This window comes from Ciconia boyciana, chromosome 7 (assembly GCF_034638445.1).
Source record: "Ciconia boyciana chromosome 7, ASM3463844v1, whole genome shotgun sequence".
NCBI lineage: Eukaryota > Metazoa > Chordata > Aves > Ciconiiformes > Ciconiidae > Ciconia > Ciconia boyciana.
The window spans coordinates 12,542,869-12,561,118 of record NC_132940.1 but is presented as its reverse complement, the minus strand read 5'-3'; the positions used below and the strand labels follow the sequence as shown (position 1 = coordinate 12,561,118).

Sequence of the window (18,250 nt, the reverse complement as noted above, 5' to 3'; positions counted from 1 at the left end):
CCAGAGTGAAAATGGATGCAGAAGTCTGGCTCCAGCAGTGGGTACAGAGACTGTTCATGAAAGTTTCAGGAAAAGCTTTCATCTCTGTGGTGCCACTGTGTCCACTCTGGTGAATCGGCTGCCTTTGGTGGAGAATCACTCTTGCCCAGTTGTTCCTCCTGTCTCATAAGGATGTCAGTCCCACAGTCTGCTCTTGGACACGGGGACACTCACAGCAGGTGTCCTGTGCCAAGCCTGTTCTGCAGCCTGGTAGGTGTCTCTGACCTCAAGGACACCTACATAGGAGCTGACAAGAATGAAGTCGTCTTGCTCTTGATCTTACATTGATCAATGGGAAAAGTTGGCAAGAAGAGTTGGATGATAGAGTCTCTGGTTGAAGTCGCCGGTTCAGATCACTTGGATCTTTGATTCTGGAGGTCAGCACCCTGAGTGGGATGCAGAAGCCGGTGGAAGACAGGAGGGAGTCACCCTTGAACACCATATGTGGTCTCAGGAATAAACCTTGCATGGTACAGGGCAGTAGATGAGGATGGAGATGTGAAATGCAACCAGTAGGGTCTCCTAGAGAGACCAGTTGGTGCCTGGTTTGTCAGGCTTCTGCTGTCTGGAAGCTGTCAGTCATCGTGTCCAGGATGTTCTGCACGGAGGTGAGGGAGCGTTGAAAGGTTCTGGTGAAGCCTCACTAATTCAGATGTCAGTGGATTTGTTTCTGCAGCCGGGGCTGTTGATGAGAGCTCTGCAGGCCAGCGGAGCTGGTTCTAGGAGGAAGGTTCCTGTTCCACTTGAAGGCTAATTATCTGATATGTGTCTGCCCATCTAATCCTCACATCCTCACCCACAGGCTCCTCTTACATTTTGCTGCCCTGGTACAAGAAAAGCCATCTGTTCCCGAGTATCAATAATTAATGCTCCTCCTGCCTCTGCCCCTCCCAGTATGACAAATTGCTTGTGATATTGTGGAATGTGAAGAGCAGAGAGAGGATTGCATTTCTGTCTTTCCCATTTAATATTAATGGTAGCTGGTAATTGTTAGTCACCTGAGGGTGAAGTTGAAAGGTGAGGGACATGATAGTTGGTTGTGTCTTCTGCAGTTGCCCTCAAAGAACACACAAATGGAGATTTGCCCCAGTCTGGACTGGAAGCGCCCTGCACACGCTGCTCGGAGAGACCTGCATGTGGTTTGCAAACTGTGAGGCTGCCCAGCATTAGCACCTTGTGCCAAACATTGCCCTTGGCACTAGGGAAAGAAGACTGACCCAGAGCCAAGCTCCACCAACGTTTTTGTCTGTTCGTTCTGCTCAGACACCAAAAGGCCCAAGAGCATCCACAGCATTTTCCTCAGTGTTACTTTGGACCTCCAGGATTGTGTCCAGGTCTAGTTCTTCCTGGTCCTCCTCTACATTTCAGCCTCTAAAGGAGCCACTAAAGCAGGCTGTGCCTTGAAATTATGCAAGTATTGTCTTTGTCCTCTGTCTGGCCTGCAGACCCATGCAGGCTGGAGTACTCGTTCCTGGGTAGGGGAGCAGAAAAGGTTTGCTTAACATAGCAACGTCACAGCACTGAAACAATCGCCATGGGGTGCAGCTGTTCCACCATAACAAACACCTCAGGCAGAAACCCCTGCAGTTTGACCAGGCTTTGGTGGGGCAGAACCTCTGTTTCTGAAGTTCAAATCTTTTCCCTGACTGCCGGGCTCCTCCAGCCCGGATGACCGAAAATCTTCAGTGTTTCAGCCTGGAGAGCAGCTGCAGGGAAGCACTCCAGCTCCACCCTGAAACCATCACTGTCTTTACAGAGGAAATGTAAACACCAGCAGCGTCCTGGGTCTGGAGGTGCCACACGTGTGTGTGTGGCTCATGGGAGCCTTCCTGGGAGCATCCATTGAGCCCCTTCCCTTGCCTGGTGTCCGCGGGGGGAACGGTCCCGCCGACGAGCGTGCGTCCTCTCGGCAAGGTGTGTCGCTGATTTACACTTGAGGCCTGCTTGACATCTCTCTGGACACCCTCGAAACCCTGTGACTCATCTCCGAGGAATTTGTTCTGATTACATAAAAAAAGCCAGCAAAATGCACTCGCTTGCTCACAGCTGGGCGGAGATGCCTCTCCCATGCCAAGACTGAGGTGATAAAATCTCTGTGGAAATGAATGTGATTTTTCCTGTTGCTCTGTGGGACTGGCGGCTGAATTTCCAAGAGGCAGAACAGGCATCCCGAGTGTATAGTTTTGCTTAGTCTTTGCTTTCCCCGCAGCGGTAAAAGCCCTCAAGGTCCAAGATTGTGCTGCAATTGCTACCGCAGGAGGCAGCTGCCTCCACTGCCTCTTCCAGCATCTCGGACTGCCGAGGGCTGGGCAGCGTTTCCTGCCCCAGAGGAAAAGGCTCTGTGAGCAGGCAGGTGCTCTGGAGCTTCATCGGTGTAACCAGTCATGGGGTTGGGACCCTGGTCTTGGGACCCTGGTCAGTAGTATGGCTGCAAAACACGTATGGATTCTCTTGTGCTTGTGAGTGCTCATGGGAGTAAATTTCTCCGGTTTAGTCCTGGATGGCTTCCTTACCTTCTGTCCTGGGTATACCTTCTGTCCTGGGTAGCTCGGTGTGCTCCAACCCTGGGTATGTCCATGCAGACCTGGTGGAGAAGACCCTTTTCTGTTCATAAGCGTGCTCCGGAGAGCTGGAAGCACGCTGGTGCAGTGCTTTCAGTTCCAGGCTGTGAGCTGGAAGATCAGTGCAAAACCACCCCTCGATCCCAGCTCCGCTGCCCACCACCTTCCCCCCTTGTCTCTCCTCCTCTCCCCATCGTGGCCGGGGGTGCAGAGTCCCCAGCCTGCACTTCAGCAGGGGTTTTCTGGGTGGTATGAGGACACTCTGCTGTTCTCTGGTCTGTTACTGGGGGACTGCTGCCCAGTAGATCCCATGCTGTTGTGTAAATTCACAGGTGATTTTTCAGCTCTGGTCCTGTCTCTTTGTTTTAACTTACAAAATGCAGAATTTCCAAGTGTGCCATCTCCCTTCAGTTACTGTTTTCCCTATTGCCAATAACTTTGCAACAGCTTTCGACCCTTGGCTGCTTCCATGAATGCTGTACAGAAAATTATTGAGTCCTTGCCAAGGTGTCTACTCACTAGTTTCTGGTTTTGTGGCAATAAGTCCGTTGGAGCTGAATTTTGATATAGTTTGTTGTATTTTTATTTCTTGCTCAGGTCCTCTTAATGCTTCCTGCCCAAGCACTCCACAAAAGTGTTATTTTTATCACAGGTCTTCTATTTTATCACTGTCTTCTATTAATGTAGAAGTGTCAGATCCACTGGGAACATAGCGAAGGAAACATGGAAGTGGAGGTGAGAAAAAAGGGAATAATTTTAAAATAGAGTGAAGGCTTTTCTGGATTAAAAAATGAATGAACCTGCCTATAAGGATTACAATAGACCTTCATTGCTAATGGCAAAACAGGCTAGTGTTTCAGGCAGAAATTATTTCAGGATGGGGAAGTGACAGTGTTTAGAATAGTAAAAACATATCCGTAAGGAGTTGATGACACTGAGAGAGCAGGAGGCTGTGCTAAATCATGGGAACGAAGCACAAGACTGGGTCCCAGCATCCCTCCTCCGTGTGCTCTGCCCTGAGCCTGGCAGCACACAGCCTTCCCCGGCCTCCTGATCCAGAGGTGAGCTTCAGTCTCCTGGTCATTTCTTGCAGGAGCAAGAACGTGAGCAAGGAGTCACCTCGGACGCAACACAGGGAGCACCCCGAGCTGTCTTCTCAGCAGCTGGCTGCAGGCTGCCTCACACACTGGCGGCTGGTACAAATGGAGAATGGGTGGTTAAAAGCCACCCTTATCCATCCAGAGCCCATCTGCGGCATTTGTGTCGTGCGGTGGAGCTGCTGACTGGTCTCCTTTTCACTGTAGAAGCAGATCAAGCGCCAACGCCGATGTTGTTGGAGGTGTCAGCTCCTTTGATACAGCTGTGCCCGGCACTTCAGTGACTCGCTGCCTGACCCGAGGGGGAGGTGGTGCGACTGCCTTTGATGGCTTCTTTCTGATCATTGGCTCCACTTCCCCAGCAGGTCTTTGTGGGATGCTGGAGGACACCATCTTGTAACACTTCTTATTCAGCCTGTGTAAGGGCTGTCACAAGGGCCAGGGGAGGTGGCCTGCAGCACGCGGTGACACACAGCTTTGTCTCTGTCTCTCCCCGCCAGCAGCTACCTCTCGGAATAATCCGCAAACATCAAGTTTGGAGTCTCAACCCATAAAGGCACAAACAATAGTGCTTTATCATCATCTGGGCGCTCTCTGTGAAGCCGTCCTTTGCATTTTAAATCAACGCAAGTTGCTTGGGAGGGGGTGGTTGGGCTGCTTTAGGCCTCCAAGTACCTTAAAGTTTGCGGTAGCCAACAAGAAGAACAAAACTCCTTTGAAAGCCAGGCAGATGTCTAGCCTGGTGATTTATAGACTGAAAACACAGCTATTCGAGCCTGGCTGATGAATTGCAATTGGAGTACAAGGAATGGTGCAGACTGAAATGGAGGTCAGCTTTGGAGGGGGAGGTTAGGGGCTGGGGCAGGGGGACCTCTGAAAGGGCACTGCTTTTTCTTGGGGCCGGTGGTGATGACTGATGAGGTTTATACATTTTTGTCTTTGTTTAAAAGCCACCTGTTTGACAGCGTTTTGGCTGAACGAAGGCCTCACATGCTGTTCCTATGCATAAGGACAGGCCTCACATGCTGTTCCTCTGCATAAGGACTGTGTGTCTATGTAATAGAAATCTGGAAAAGATTGATGGAATAGCAGTTGTGACCAGAGCACAGGTATTGCCTTCTTCAGTAGGACAGAAGTATGGTAACACTCGTGGGGTACCACTGTGCACTAATAACAGTAAGGAAGGTAAGGCTATAGAATGGAGAAAAAACAAATTAGGGTTTGGACAAAATCTCTGTAGGAAAAGACAGTGTGCTAGAGCCCAGCTGCTGACCCCAGCATTGAGCACAGACCTCTGTAGGGGTGCAAGGTACCACCAGAAATTGCACTGTCACGGGTGTATGTAGCAGCCAGTATTACTGTCAAGGGGAGAGCCCAGGTAATGCGAGATGCATTAGCTAGCGCAGCTCTTTGCACCAACCCTGAGGGCACAAGAAGAGCTGATGGCCATTCAGAGCTGGTTTTAGCAGGCATGAAGACCTTGCAGAGGGACATTTAAGGAAATAGCCTTTGATCAAGTGCCTTCATGGTTAAATTAAACGGAAAGGCAACAGAAGGGATCTTATAACTCAGATGTTGCTTCCAAAAGGAGGGACCTTCATAATCAGGGCTGTGTCTAGACTGGGGGTGGCACTCAGCAGTGCTGGCGGGGTGCTCGGTGGAATTGGGACACGCGTGCAGACTATGACCTCTCTGAATTTAGGCGTAGCCTAGGAGAAGGGGCTACCAAAAGCAGATGCGCTGAAGAGCTTGTGGACTCATTATAGACTTTAGATCTTTTTTTTTGTCAAAAGTGCAAAAATTATCTGCAATTCATGTTTGCAGCAAGGGGGGAACTGGCAGGAAAAGGCTACAGACATAACTTCATAAACAACCGCTTCACAGTACTGTTAGAAATAACAGAGGAATGGGAGAGAGCATCAGGCAGTGAGGAGGCTTCGCCCTGATAGTTGGAAAGGACAAGGATAAAGTGAAAACTGGCAAAAGCCAAGCTGAATTAGATCTTGCAAAGGAAAATAAACGAACACTGGACAGTCCCACTGCCAAACGAATAATATGGAAACAAGGGAAGAATTACCAGGGCTGTGGCATCCAGAGAGGTGAAGGAAGCAGAAGGCGTAGGGATTAAAGAGCCAGAGTGGGAACCACATGAATGAATGTATTACCTCCATAAGGGTGATATGATGAACGTGAGGGAAAGGGTGGCCTACAGGGCAAAGTTCATAGAAACAGAAAATGAGTGGGTTAGCAGTGAAAAGCAAAAGCCGTTGAAGCTAGGTGTGAGAAGCCTGAGAGATCTCTGTTCCAACCACTGCGCTGTGGAGCCAATTAAGCTGCAAGTCCAGAGGAAAAGGTCCTCAATAAATCTATCAGGTTACACGTGGTTCCACAGGACTAGATTGTAGTGGACATAATACTTTTTTTTCCTTTCTTTTTTGGGGGGATGGGAGCGAGGCAAGGAAAAGAATCCTGTCAAATTCAGATCTCTTAATCTGACCTCAGAGGTACTATTCAGAACTTCAGAGCAGAGTTTAAATGAAAAAATAATTCAATCCTGAAAGTAAACACAACATGGATTTACCAAAGGCAGGTTAGAAAAACTAATTTAATATCTTTATTTGATTAAAAAAAAAATCATTCTGGGGACAGAGGAAGTGTAGTAGCTCCATCTGTCAGAAGTTCAGTTAAGCGTGCGATACTGTGCCATGTGAGATATTATTAGTTAAGCTTCAGAAGCTATGGTTTGGTGCAACACCTGTATGTGAATAGTCTCTCTAAAGGAGAACACAAAGAGCAGCACTGCATGGACGGCTGGGAGTTCCCCCACAGGAGGTCATGTTTAGTGTTTGCTTTAACGATTTTTGGCACAGAAGGCAATGGTGTGCAAGTGGAATTTGTGATGATACAAAACCAGGTGTGGTCAATACAAAGGAGGATCAAAATACCATCCAGGAGGACCATGAGCACCTTGAGAACAGGAGTAAACTGGGTGGCATGAAACCTAAGAGTATGAATGGAAGGCCATGCTGTTTGGGGCAATAACAGAAATGCTGACACTAAGCTGGGAAAGCATTATTTGGCAATGGCAGGGGAGGAAGATGCTTAGATAGGTATGAATAAATCACAGGATAATTCAGGGTGCCAGGCTGTGACTGGGGGAAAAAAAGGCAAATACAGCTCTGGAAAGACTTGAGGAAAGGACTTCATGTAGAGGCAGAGAATTGCCTTTGCATGAGGCAATGGTGAGCCCTTTTTCTGCTTCCCAAGAAGTAAATTTGGAGTAAATAGGGACAGAGGAAGCTAGGACACTTCTGGGAAATTTCCCAGTTTTCATAGAGGAAATGAACAGCGTCTTTTGGTAGAAGGAAAAAGAAAACATGGCTTGTTTAGCTTGGTAACATGAAGACTGAGAAGAGATACAATTGCTCTCTCGGTATGTATGAAGAATAAGCAGGAGCTGAAAAAGCTGTTTAAAGTTTCAAGTTGGTATAAGAATGACTGGGCTTAAAGGACCTGTGAGTAAATCTTTCCTAAACATGAAAAGAGGAGGGTGCCCAGCCCTCCCTTTTGTTTCAGTACCTGTGACTCCCAAGGGGTGCAGGCGGGACGGGGCAATCTGCGGTGCTGACATGCCCCGGCCGAGGGACTGAGAGAGGAGGGGGCAAACGGGTCCTGAACGAGGCAGGGCACTGGTGTCATGGGAGGTGAGACTGCGGCTCAGGGGTGGCCATAAAACACCCAGTGTGCATGGTCACCATGCCGGGACCAGAGCAAGGGTGCAGGCAAGGCAGAATCATGAAAAATAAGCAGCTCTAGAGGCAAGGCAGTGCAGGTTAAAGGTAGAGATAAATTACCACCAGTGGAGACTGGAAACCGCCTGTTAGCAGAGAAGTAGCACTTCTTGCTACTTGCTGCTGTTGTTTCTGTGCAGGTTTTCAGGGAGAAATGCTGCTGACTTGCAGAAATACAGAGGATGTAACAGAACTGAGAAACCTCCTGCCTTACAACTTACTGTTTTTCCTGAATGCATTCCTCATTGACTTCACTCTCTCTCATTTAATCTTCCTGTGTTTTAAGATATTGCAATATACTTGATAAGACTAATGTGCTCTGAAGCTGAGGCATTCCCTGATTGTAACTGATTACAGATGGGGAGCTTACCTTCCTCCTGGGTTGGTCTCTGAAACAGTTTCTTAGTCTTAAAATATTCTGCTTGGCTTCTCTTGGAGGGACAGAGGATGTTTTGTGCTTCCTCATGGAGTCATCAAGAAAAAAAGGACGGATGGTTTGGAGCTGCTGCATTTGCATAACCCTGAAAGGTGGCTTTAAGTGATGATAAATTTTGATCTAATAACTGTGACCAAACGATCACACATCAGACCCACTGGCACCTCTCTGGGATGGACAGCCATAACAGTGCATCTGCTTGCAGGGCGACTCTCCTCCTGCTGTTTCTCTCTCCACTGAAAAGAGCAAATGTCTACTAACCGTAGAGAGGCGGGAAGCAAAGGAGATCCCAGCCTGATCCCCAAACAGCAAAAAGGGCTCTGGAGCCTCCTGGGACGTTCCTGGTGGAGCTCCCAGAAGTTCATTACTCCGGCCGTGGGCTCAGACAAGCAGCCCGTTGGTTTGCACAAGTGGAAACAAACGGTTGTGGACTCAATGATCTTAAGGGTCTTTCCCAACCTAAATGATTCTATGATTCTATGATTCTAAGCTGTACCAGCCGCCTGCTCGATGTGAGCAGTGGAGGGGGGAGAGGGCAGAGCCAGTCTGCCAGGTCACAGGGGCAGTGGTGGTAGTGACATGTGGGGACAAGAAGGTGGAGGTGGCAGTGAGTGCTCCGAGCTGCTCTGTTGCTGTCTGGAGGGGCAGGTTCATGAGAGAAGAGATGGAGTTTTCTGCTTGTGATGCTGAGGTGTAGCTTCAGGACTCGGGGCAGGAGCTTTGTGAATGTGAATAATCCAGCATACAGGAGTAGGAAATGAGGCAGTAATCGCTCGGTGTGCATGGGAAGAGAGGGTCAAAGCAGTCAGAAGGGACAGGGAGCATCTTGCTAGCACAGCCACAGCGCATCCAGCATCTGAGGACAGGAGAAGGCTTCTTGCTGTAGTAGCAGGAATAAACCACAAGCGCTGCAGCCGCTTCATGTAATCCTTCTCCAGGTGTGGATCCTATTCACAACGCTCTGCTTAAAATGTCAAAATGAGCACTTTGACAGCACAGCCCTGTCTGTGGGAATGTGGCTGGCCAAAGCATTGCCTCTTTCTTACCATCCTGCTGCAGCTCAGGACACTGCGTCAGCTGAAGGATTTCCAGGACAACTTGGTTACACAGAGCACCTCAGCTTACCCAGTGAGGGGTGGCAAAGGAGAACTTCCCTTTACAACAGCCATGACACAGTCCTGGCCCCAAAGCAAACTGAGCCTGCCAAGGCCTGGCTTTTCTTGAAACCCTGCAGCCGGCTCACGGAGCCCTCCCGCCTGCCGGGGCCCTGCCAGCAGTGTGTGCTACCCAGGCTGTGCTATCCAGGGTGCTATTTAGGGTGTATACACCCTAAAACCTGCTGAGTTTTAGGATGTATTTTATTGCCATTCCCCTGTCGGGGCAATGGGAGCGAGATGCCTGCCTCTCTGGCAGTTTCGAGATATCTGCTCCGGCTCTTCTCCCCACTGCAGCCACTGGGGCTGGAATGCAGCTTCCTTTGCCTGATTAGCTCTGTCTGTCAGTGGGACGAGTCCCTCTCATGTAATCAGTAACTGGAGCTGGTGTTGAAGACATGCCTCATCCTTCCTGCCCGTGTTGCTGTAGGGCACGGGGGGCGGGGAGCAGCACTGCACCGAGCGAGTGCTCTGCTAGTGCTCTCCTGGGGGGATGAAAGCCCATCCTCAGTGGGGAATCTTCTTCCTCTGTGGTCTTATATTCAACCACAAAACACTTGAGAGTACTGCCGTGGACACCATTGAGATCCGTGGATCAAATGGGAGGTTGAATTCCCTTACATGTGGTTTGCTGCTTGGAAAGAGGAGTTTGTGGCAGTGCCTAGGGTATAGAGCAGCCTGGATGCTGAACAGCCAGAGGTTTATAGGTCTTGTCAGCAGCCTTGCAGTCAGTGCCAGAGCCAGGCCCACCTGTAACGTGAGAGACTGCAATTGTATCACCCAAAATTTTATTACCCACCTCCTGTACTTAAATTCCTGCTCCACTTGTGCCTTTCACAAAGCAGATTTCCCCTTGCCATCAGATAAGGCACTGGGATGTGGCCTGCGGTGAGGTTTTAGGTAGTTTGAGTTTGCCTAAAGTGGCTGCTTCCCCAGTTACCGTCTGTAGCAAGGGATGGAGGCAGGTTGTACTGGGTGAAACCAGTTGGCTTCTCATACTGTTTGATGAGGCTGAAAGACGTGAAGGAGGGATCAGCTTACGCTATGACGTGTCAGGCACATCAGGCTCCCTGATGCTCCCAGGTAGGCTTTAACCAACAAGCCCAGCCAGATGTAAGTGAATGCATCGAGACCTGGTGTTCCAGCGTGGCCTCTGTGCCAGCAGACAGCTGCTCACTGCCTGTTGGCAGGAGCACGCACGCACACTTGGCTGCCTCGGCCGGTGCTGTGTGTTCCTAGCAAGGGGCTGTGTTGTCAGAAGAGACGCTGCTGCGTGGCGGGGGCCAAGCCCGGGGCCCCCGCTGACATGCCACATGTGGGACTGTTTCCAGCACATTGGGGGATCCTGGCTCTCTGGCTCCAAGTGGCAGCCACACGCAGCCCTGCTCTCCCAGCTCCCTCTGCTCTGCACCACCATCGCTCCCACTGCCGCTTTCTGAAATTCACGCTTTTTTCCTTTTACGAGCCAGCTTTCTTCCCAGTGCCAGTTTTCAGTTTCTGCTTTTATGCTAGCAGAAGCCAAGCACTGAATTGTTTCTGGGCAGCGTCTTTTCAGTTTAAAGACTGGGTCTTCTGCATTTTCAGAGTCCCAAAGAGCACCAGGACAGTTTACCATGTGTGGCCCTGTTGTTCCTGGTGCTGGTGCACCCTTTGCAGCATTCAAGTAACAGTGTCACTGGAAGCAGAGGAAGTCAAAGACTTCTTTTGAACACAGGTTACAAGATAAGACCTGCCTGAACTTTCCTTAGCAGCTTTAGCTGTTGTCATTCCTGTGCACTGAGGGGATGGAAGTGGCTTGGAAATGCACAGTAGCAGCAAGAGAGGTATTTCCAAAATGTGCTGGTGATCTAGAGAAGGACCTTCAGTCCCTTGGACCTCTTGGCAGTAGGCTCCACGCCATGACTGGGGCTGTCTGTGCCACACAGTCAGCAGTCGTGGCTGAGAGCTGCTTGTCCTGGAAAGGACAGGACATCCACAGATGACGAGAGCCACATGCACGTTGTGTGTGATGGATGCAACCAGTGCTTTGCAGGCAGGTGCCCACGGTTTTGCAGTGGGTAAACTGGGTTTAGATACCTATGATGAAGTGCCCTCGGAGCGCTCGTTGGGCTGGCACTTTGTTGGTTGAGATCTTTTCAGGGAGGCTCCTGTAGAGTGATTTTATCATGGTTCACATCATGTTTAGAGCTCAGATTAGCTGCTGGCCAGAGCACTGTGCTGGAGACCTGGATTCATTTACGGGGATTCTTGTCCTGTTGGGAGATTTTGGGGAAAGTTGCTTGTCCCTGCTCTGCCTTGGTGTCCCCCGGGGACAAACCACTTACTGCTTTCATTAAGTGCTTTAATAGTACTAGCACAGGGTGGTGATGGCAGATGCTCTGATCGCGGCTAAAGTTTGATGCAGGGAACACACGTGGGTGGGCTGACACAGCCATAGCAGTCATTGCTCTGAAGTGCCTGGCTTGGAGATGTGACCATTTCACCCCTCACGTTGTATTAGTGTAACCCTTAGCATGTGATTTCCTCTTGATAGGGCTATAGCTGGCCTTGATGGGGCTGGTCTTGGAGCTTTTCAGCTGCAAGCACCCCCTTGCATTCCCCGGAGACCTCCCTTGGCAGGGAGCTGTATGTGGGTACATGTCCTGCCACCATGTTCTCTGCCAGCTCTGTTCCCCGGCATACATCACCATTAATGCTGTGGTGTTGGACTCTTGTGTGCGGTGGCTTGGGAGGGCACTGTAACCAGCTACGTCTGCCCAAGGTACCTGGGTTGCCCAGATCTCACCATGCCAAAAAAACTTCACCCAGCCCATGGGGAGGCCTCCTACCCCAGGTACACAGGTCTGACTCTGCTGGCTGTATCAGCTTTAGATGAGAGAAGGCCCTTGGTCTGCAAGGGCTCTTCTGGCCTGCAGCGGGGTCTGTCTCCTTGGCAGAAGCCACTGCCGTGCCCCAGCTGGAGTGTCCCACAACGTGGGGGACGGGAGCATGCTTGGCCAGGATAGCTACTGACCTCCTGTCTCTCCCATTTCCTTCCAGTCCTGGACGCACAACATCCAGCGGGAGAAGGAGTTCCTGCGGAAGCTGGTGAAAGCCCGAGTCATCACTGACCTAACCAGTGGGATTTGAGTGGCTGCAGCCACTGCCTCCAAGGGAGGAGACAAAGATGCACACTGCAGCTCTGGGAGCAGGCACTGGCAGCCCCCCGCAAGAATCCCACCTCACTGAAGACACACAGAGATGCCCAGGTGCTCTGGGAAGACCCTCTCACATTGCCAGTCTGCACGAGGGTTGCACCTGCTGCCTCCAGGCCTAGAGCTGGCAGGAGGTGGGCAAGGGGCTGAGCGGGCAGTTCTTGAACTCTGCATCACAGACGGATCTTCTGTGTCCTGAATTAAACAGGAAAGACTCGAGAGAGAAGAAAGGTTTGTGAATAAAACAATTTGTGCCAAATGGGAGGTGACGCTGCCCCGAGGCAGCAATGCCTGAATGTACAAAGTATTATTTTTTAAAAGAAACTCTGCTGGAATTATACTAGAAATACCAAGGTGCAAGGCAACGTCTGCTTGTGCACAGCCCTGCGAAAAGCCTGGCCTCTCCATGCTCCATCTGCGTTGTCACCGGCCTCAGACCTTTCCCCAGGAAAACAAATCCGTCCAAAACTTTGGTGTCGTTGGTGCTGCTATAATTCGAAGGGAGAATAATGGCTTTCCCTCGTTCTCCACTTGGAGCTTCTGGATGGAGATGAGCATGGGTTTGTTTTTCTGCACTTTTCCTTGCTTCCCGCATAGAGGCGGCAGCAGCAGCCACATACTTGGCTGCATTTTCCATAGCCGTTTGCCCTGCTCTGCCTCTGCCCTGACCCCAAGGTGGAGCAGGGAGCCGATGGCTTTTTCTGCCTGCAGCAGACCCTCCCCACCTTCCTGCCTGTCATGGCGCTGAGGAACCTGCCTCGTTGTGCTCAAGGCTCTCAGGCCTCTTGGTTTGTGCCTGCTGTGCAGGGCCGCCATGGAGTCCGTGGAGACTGGTGTCACCGTTTCTGGACAGCATCTCATTTTATTTTTGTGTGGGAGAGGAGTAATTTATTCTTTGGAAGGAGGTCAGACCTTGCGCGGAGATCTGAAGCTTTACAGTTTGAGAGCAGGCTGCTGAAGATGTTTGTTTTCTGTTCCAGACTCGATCATGTTCCCTATTTAAGCGGTGTGACCTCAGTGATGATGGAGCCTGCTGGCACGGGTGGGGGCCTGCTGGGAACCCTCATCCTCTGCTCGGCCCTTGCTCACTTCATTTCCAAGCTCCTCCCGTGCTGCTCTAGCACTGCTGCTCCTCCTGCTCTCAGGAGCACGTCCCTTCCTTTGCCATCTTGGTCCCCAGATGCAGTATTTGCACATTTGTATACGTATTTCAGAGGAGCTGGAATAAACTGAGCAATGTGGCCAAGTGCGAGGACAGCGGGGTGGTCTCATCCACCTGGAGAGCGTGGGCAGAAGGGGGATTGCCAAGGGAATGGTTACACGTGGAAATCGGCTCCCACACTCTCCTAGCCTGGAGCAGGCTGGACTGCACCCATGGGCACTGTCCCGAGCCGAGTCCCTGTGTGTCGAGGCACCGACGTGCAGCTAGCCAGTGCTGGGGTCAGTGGAGGGGGGATCCCAGAGAGGTGCTGGCAGGGCTCACGGTCCTGGCGCTGCATCTGACGTAGCCCAAGGATTGCAGTCTGCCTTGCTCTGAGCTGAAGGGAGAACATGGCCCTAATACAGACAAGGGATGCTCAGAGCACGGCTCGCATGGTTCCCCTGGGCCACCTCTGCTTCCACTGACTTGCCGGGGGCTGTGGCTCTGGGGCTGAGACCCCAGAGGGGACGTGCAGGAGGGGCAAGGCAGTGACCCAGGCATGGGGCAGAGGAGCAAACTGTATGGAATGCTTTGAGACCAGGCTGCGGGCAGAGGCAGCTCTGAGGACACGGTGCTGGGTGCTGCCCACAGACCTGCGTGGGATGTGCCTCTCAGGAGCCTCTCCTGGGTGGTGCGCCTGTAGCCAAGGAGCTTGCTCAGGGGCAAGTCCTGTCCAGCTTCTGGTCGTGACTGCTGCTTGCCTTATAGTCTGGGAGCAGCTCAAAGATCCTGCCTCTTCCAGGCCGCAGAAGACAGATGCTGGGAGGCTTTCCCTTCCCTTTCCCCCTCCCATGTCCCTTCCCCTGTCCCTCTGGCCTCCCAGCCAGGCGGTCCCTGCTCGCCCTGGTACGTGCCTCTCCCCCAGGGTGCTCTGTGAGGTTTCCAGCATGGAGAGCTGGGGTTTCCAGCAGGTTTTTGAGCATATGCTGTGGCAGATACTCCTTTGAATATTCTCCCCCAATTTGTTTTTCCTGCTCAAGGAGCCCAAGGAACATGGCTCTTGCCAGGCAACGCTCCCTTTGTGGTTCCTGTGTGTCAGCCTGGACCTGGGACCATCGTCCATAGAGTCCCTGCCGTGGTGGCAGTGGGGGTGCCTGGGCTGGACCTGGCCGAGGTTGTGGCTGGGGAAGGGTGGGCACCCACCCTCCGCCTTGGTGCTTGAACTGGGTCTTTAACCAGCTGCTGTGGGAGCCCTGGAGCAGTGACAGGGTGATGGGCTGCATCCATTATGCTACAGTGAGCTGAGATGCCAGACAGCAAGTGGCTGCAGCCAGGAGGAAGAGGAGGAGGGAGATGAAGAGCCTTTGGTATCTGTGCTGGGCTCCTCCCCACCCCCTGGAGGAAGCACCCCCATGGAGGCTTGCAATGGCATTAATTTGATTTAGTCTGTCTCACTGAGCACTACAAAGCTACGGGGCACCTTTATCTTCCAGCTCGCTGGCTCCAGGTCCAAGGAGAGAGCACGGCCCCTGCTCTGCTTTCCCTGGCGTCCCAGCTCCCCACCACAGCCAGCGACAGGTCCTGATGGGAAGCTATCCCTGCAGACCAGGGAGGTGACTCCAAGCCCTTCCCTCCACCTTGGTGGGGGTCTCCAGGCAGAAGTGCCCAGGCTGAACAGATGAGTGCGTGGCTCAGGGTGACTGTGGTGGGTCAGGACCACCTGCAAGCAGAAGGAAAGAGAGCATGGGGGGTTGTTTGGGGGCCAAAGGCCCCCCTCTAACTCACTGTCCCATTTGACATTGGTGGGGCAAGCACACCCACAGAGCAGCCCTACGTCAGGGCGATGGGGGTGTGCACCCCAGCCCCAGAAGCAGTGCGTGGCGCTGGGTTTTGCTCCTGGATGCTGTTTCTTTGGCTGCCTCCCCGCGTGCACCTGCAGCCACCTCCCGCCCTCCGAAACGTTGCAGTCCTGCCAGCTCGGAGCGGTGCACGCGGGTCAGAGCAGGGTCAGTGGGACGGATATGAGTCTTGGCCTCTCCCTCGCAGTGACTCACCTTTTCAGCTCAGAAGGGAGAGCCCAGGGGAATTCTCCACAGCCTAAATATAGAGCGGGGTTGCCTGGCGCCTCTGACGCGCTGCAGTGCAGAAAGGCCACTCAGGTGGCAGGGAACCTGCCTAAAGAGAGGCCGGGGAAGCGCAGGGAGGTCGGGGAGCCAGCTCCCGCAGCGGGATTTTGCTCCGGCGGGTGCAGAGAGCAGGTCTGGGGAGCTGCAGGTCAGCCAGCACGTGCTGCTCTGGAGGAGAGGGGCTGTCGGAGAGCTGCTGCTGCGCTGACCACACCACGAGCACGGGCTGCTCATGCATTTGTGGTGTACAGCCCTCCCCAGTGCCCACCACCCTGGCATCGGGCTCCCTCCACCAGCTCACCCCACTAGGGCTGGCCATGCTGTGGCCTGAAGCTCACACGTGCCAAACGGAGGCACCACGGCCAGGGAGTACGGGGCAGGAGCGGGATCCTCTGCGGCCCAGCATCCCTCAGCCCAGCATCTCTGGGCTTCCAGCGTCTCCTTTTCCTGGGAGGGAGCAGTGGGGAGGCCCTGCCCTGCCGTGCTGCTTTACCCCTCCGTGCGGGCGCTGCTGGGAGAGGGGGAAGGTGTCAGGACAGGGCTGTCTCTCTGTCTGTACCAAACGGGCAGGCAGGCTGGGTACGGGCAGCACCAGGGGACAGGCAAGGGCTTCCAGACTGCTTGGCAGGGAGGCGGACGCCATGCTGAGCTCCACTGGCACCAGCACGGCATGCGCCATCGGCCCAAGCGTGCATCACACGCAGTATTAGACGTGTGCTTCGATGCGGGCAACCCGGGCCACTGCCCAGCCCCTCCGGGCACCAGCTCCTTGCACAGCCTGCACAGGGACTCGCTCCAAAGGCCAGTGCACTCGCCGGTACTGTACCAAGCTGAGATGCGAGAACTCAATGAGTTTTTAAAATTAATTTTAGTTTCTGCGATTTTTTTTTAATTTCCCCTCTAGGCAGGGAGGGCAAGAGTCTTGCAGGCTCCTCCAAGCCGGCTTATGTCACATCAATTCAGTCATATCACAGAAGCAATAAAGCTATCAAACAAGCTTGGCTGGCCTCTTTCTTCTGCTGCCTTTGGCCTTTTTTAGGGGAGGCAGAGGGATTCCCCTGCTCGGGCTGTCCCCAGCCTGGTTTCACTGCTGACTCCTCCAGCGCAGTAACCCCGACCCTCCGACACAGTAACCCTGCTGGGAGCTGCAGCTGGCCGATGCCACTGACCTGGCGCTGGGGACAGGAGAGGGCTGCGCTCCTCCTTGCTGGTGACCTGAGGGGTGGGAGAAGGGCTTGCAGGTTGGGTGCATGTCATGTCAGGGGGCAGAGGGGTGGGGGCTTGTCCTGCCCGGGATGGGCTGCCTGCGACTCTGCCTGCTCTCTTGGGGACTCCCTGCCAGCAGGGTGGCTTCCCACTAAGGGTCACAGCCGCAACAGGGGCTGGGTGCGGCCCCGACAAAGGCAGGTGTCCGGCCAAGTGACCTTCTCACCATAGCGTCCAGGAAGGAAGCGGTTTAGGAAGCCGGGGGCTGAGGCCGTGACTGGCTCCGACACCTGCCAGGTCCCAGCGGGAGGAGCGTAACCTCTGGGGCAAACCCCGGCAATGCTGCAGGGCTTCCTGAGCCACGGGACGAGTCGGGGACAGTCCCATCGCCCGGGGGAATAGGGTGGCTGCTTCCAGGTGGGTGACCAGTGACCTGCCAGCTCCTAAACGCAAGGGGTGGCTTCCTGCCAGTACTGATGGGACACCGCAAAGGCAACTGCCCAACCCTCCCTGGTGTGTGGCTGCAAGTTCCAGATCCCTCCCAGAAAGGAGATGCTGAAGCTGCTCAATCCTTTCCTGCCCTCCTTCCCAGCCCTTAAAGAGCAGGGCCACCACTGCCATGGAGCTGGGCCAGCCCCAGGGGTGGCCTGTGCCCCATCCTGGCCTTGGGAGGGCTGTGGAGGGGGAGAGCGCAGAGCCGGGGACCGGTGCACACAGGGACAGCCCATGGGAGGTTCAGGTCAGCAGAGACAAGGACACTTGTTCTGGAGCAGGTGTCCCCAAAGGAGCCACATCACTGCTGAGATGGGGACGATGCAACCAGTGTGTCTGTCTGCGTCACAGCTCACTCCCACACACGTTTTGTCACATCCAGCCATGGCCTCGCACAGGCAGGGCAGCAGCCATGGCATGCTCAGTCCTGCCATCTGGCTGGACCCCATCACCCCCATCCTGCCTCACACAAGGGTGGCACCTTCAGGGACAGATGTCACAGCACGCCCTGGCCCCACAGGGCTCATTCCAGACCAGACAAGGGACACGGGGACACCCCAGCCCTGCGGGTGCAGGAGCACAGGCTGATGCAGGCGGTGCCTTGGGAGGCACCAAGCCAGCTGCTGCCAGCAGCAGCCGGGGAGCAGGTCACCTATCTGTCTGGAGACCCATGGGGCCAGGGACGCTGCCTTGCAACCCAGCACCCTGTGGGGCCTGGCACACACTCAGCACTCCCCGGGGCAGAGCCGATACTCATGGGAGCCCAAGGGGAGAGAGCAGTGCCCGGATTCAGGCACAGCGCTGGGATGTGCCACCTCCTGCCACCACGATCTCGGGAGGACAGGGAGGAGGTGCTGCTGGTGGGACATCAGCGGGGCTGATGGCAGCGGAGGGATCACATCTCCCAGGACAAGGGCCAGAGGCAGAGGAGGCACCCAGGGCCCCCAGGTGTCTGGGGTAGCAGCCACGAAGGGGGCACACCTGGGAGAGGACAGAGGCCAGGCTTTGCACAG

At 53.6% G+C, this 18,250-nt stretch overlaps 1 protein-coding gene across 5 annotated transcripts in view; it reads left to right on the top strand.

Moving 5' to 3' along the window:
- The window catches only part of ST3GAL3 (ST3 beta-galactoside alpha-2,3-sialyltransferase 3), a 190,327-nt gene extending 173,804 nt beyond the window's left edge, over positions 1-16,523 (top strand). For all 5 annotated transcript variants that reach the window (XM_072868662.1, XM_072868661.1, XM_072868659.1 and 2 more), the window contains one exon: positions 12,118-16,523. In XM_072868662.1, coding sequence (XP_072724763.1) covers positions 12,118-12,207 — 90 coding nt within the window. In that variant the 3' untranslated portion in view covers positions 12,208-16,523. The remainder of the gene's footprint in view (positions 1-12,117) is intronic.
- Positions 16,524-18,250: the final 1,727 nt, after the last annotated feature.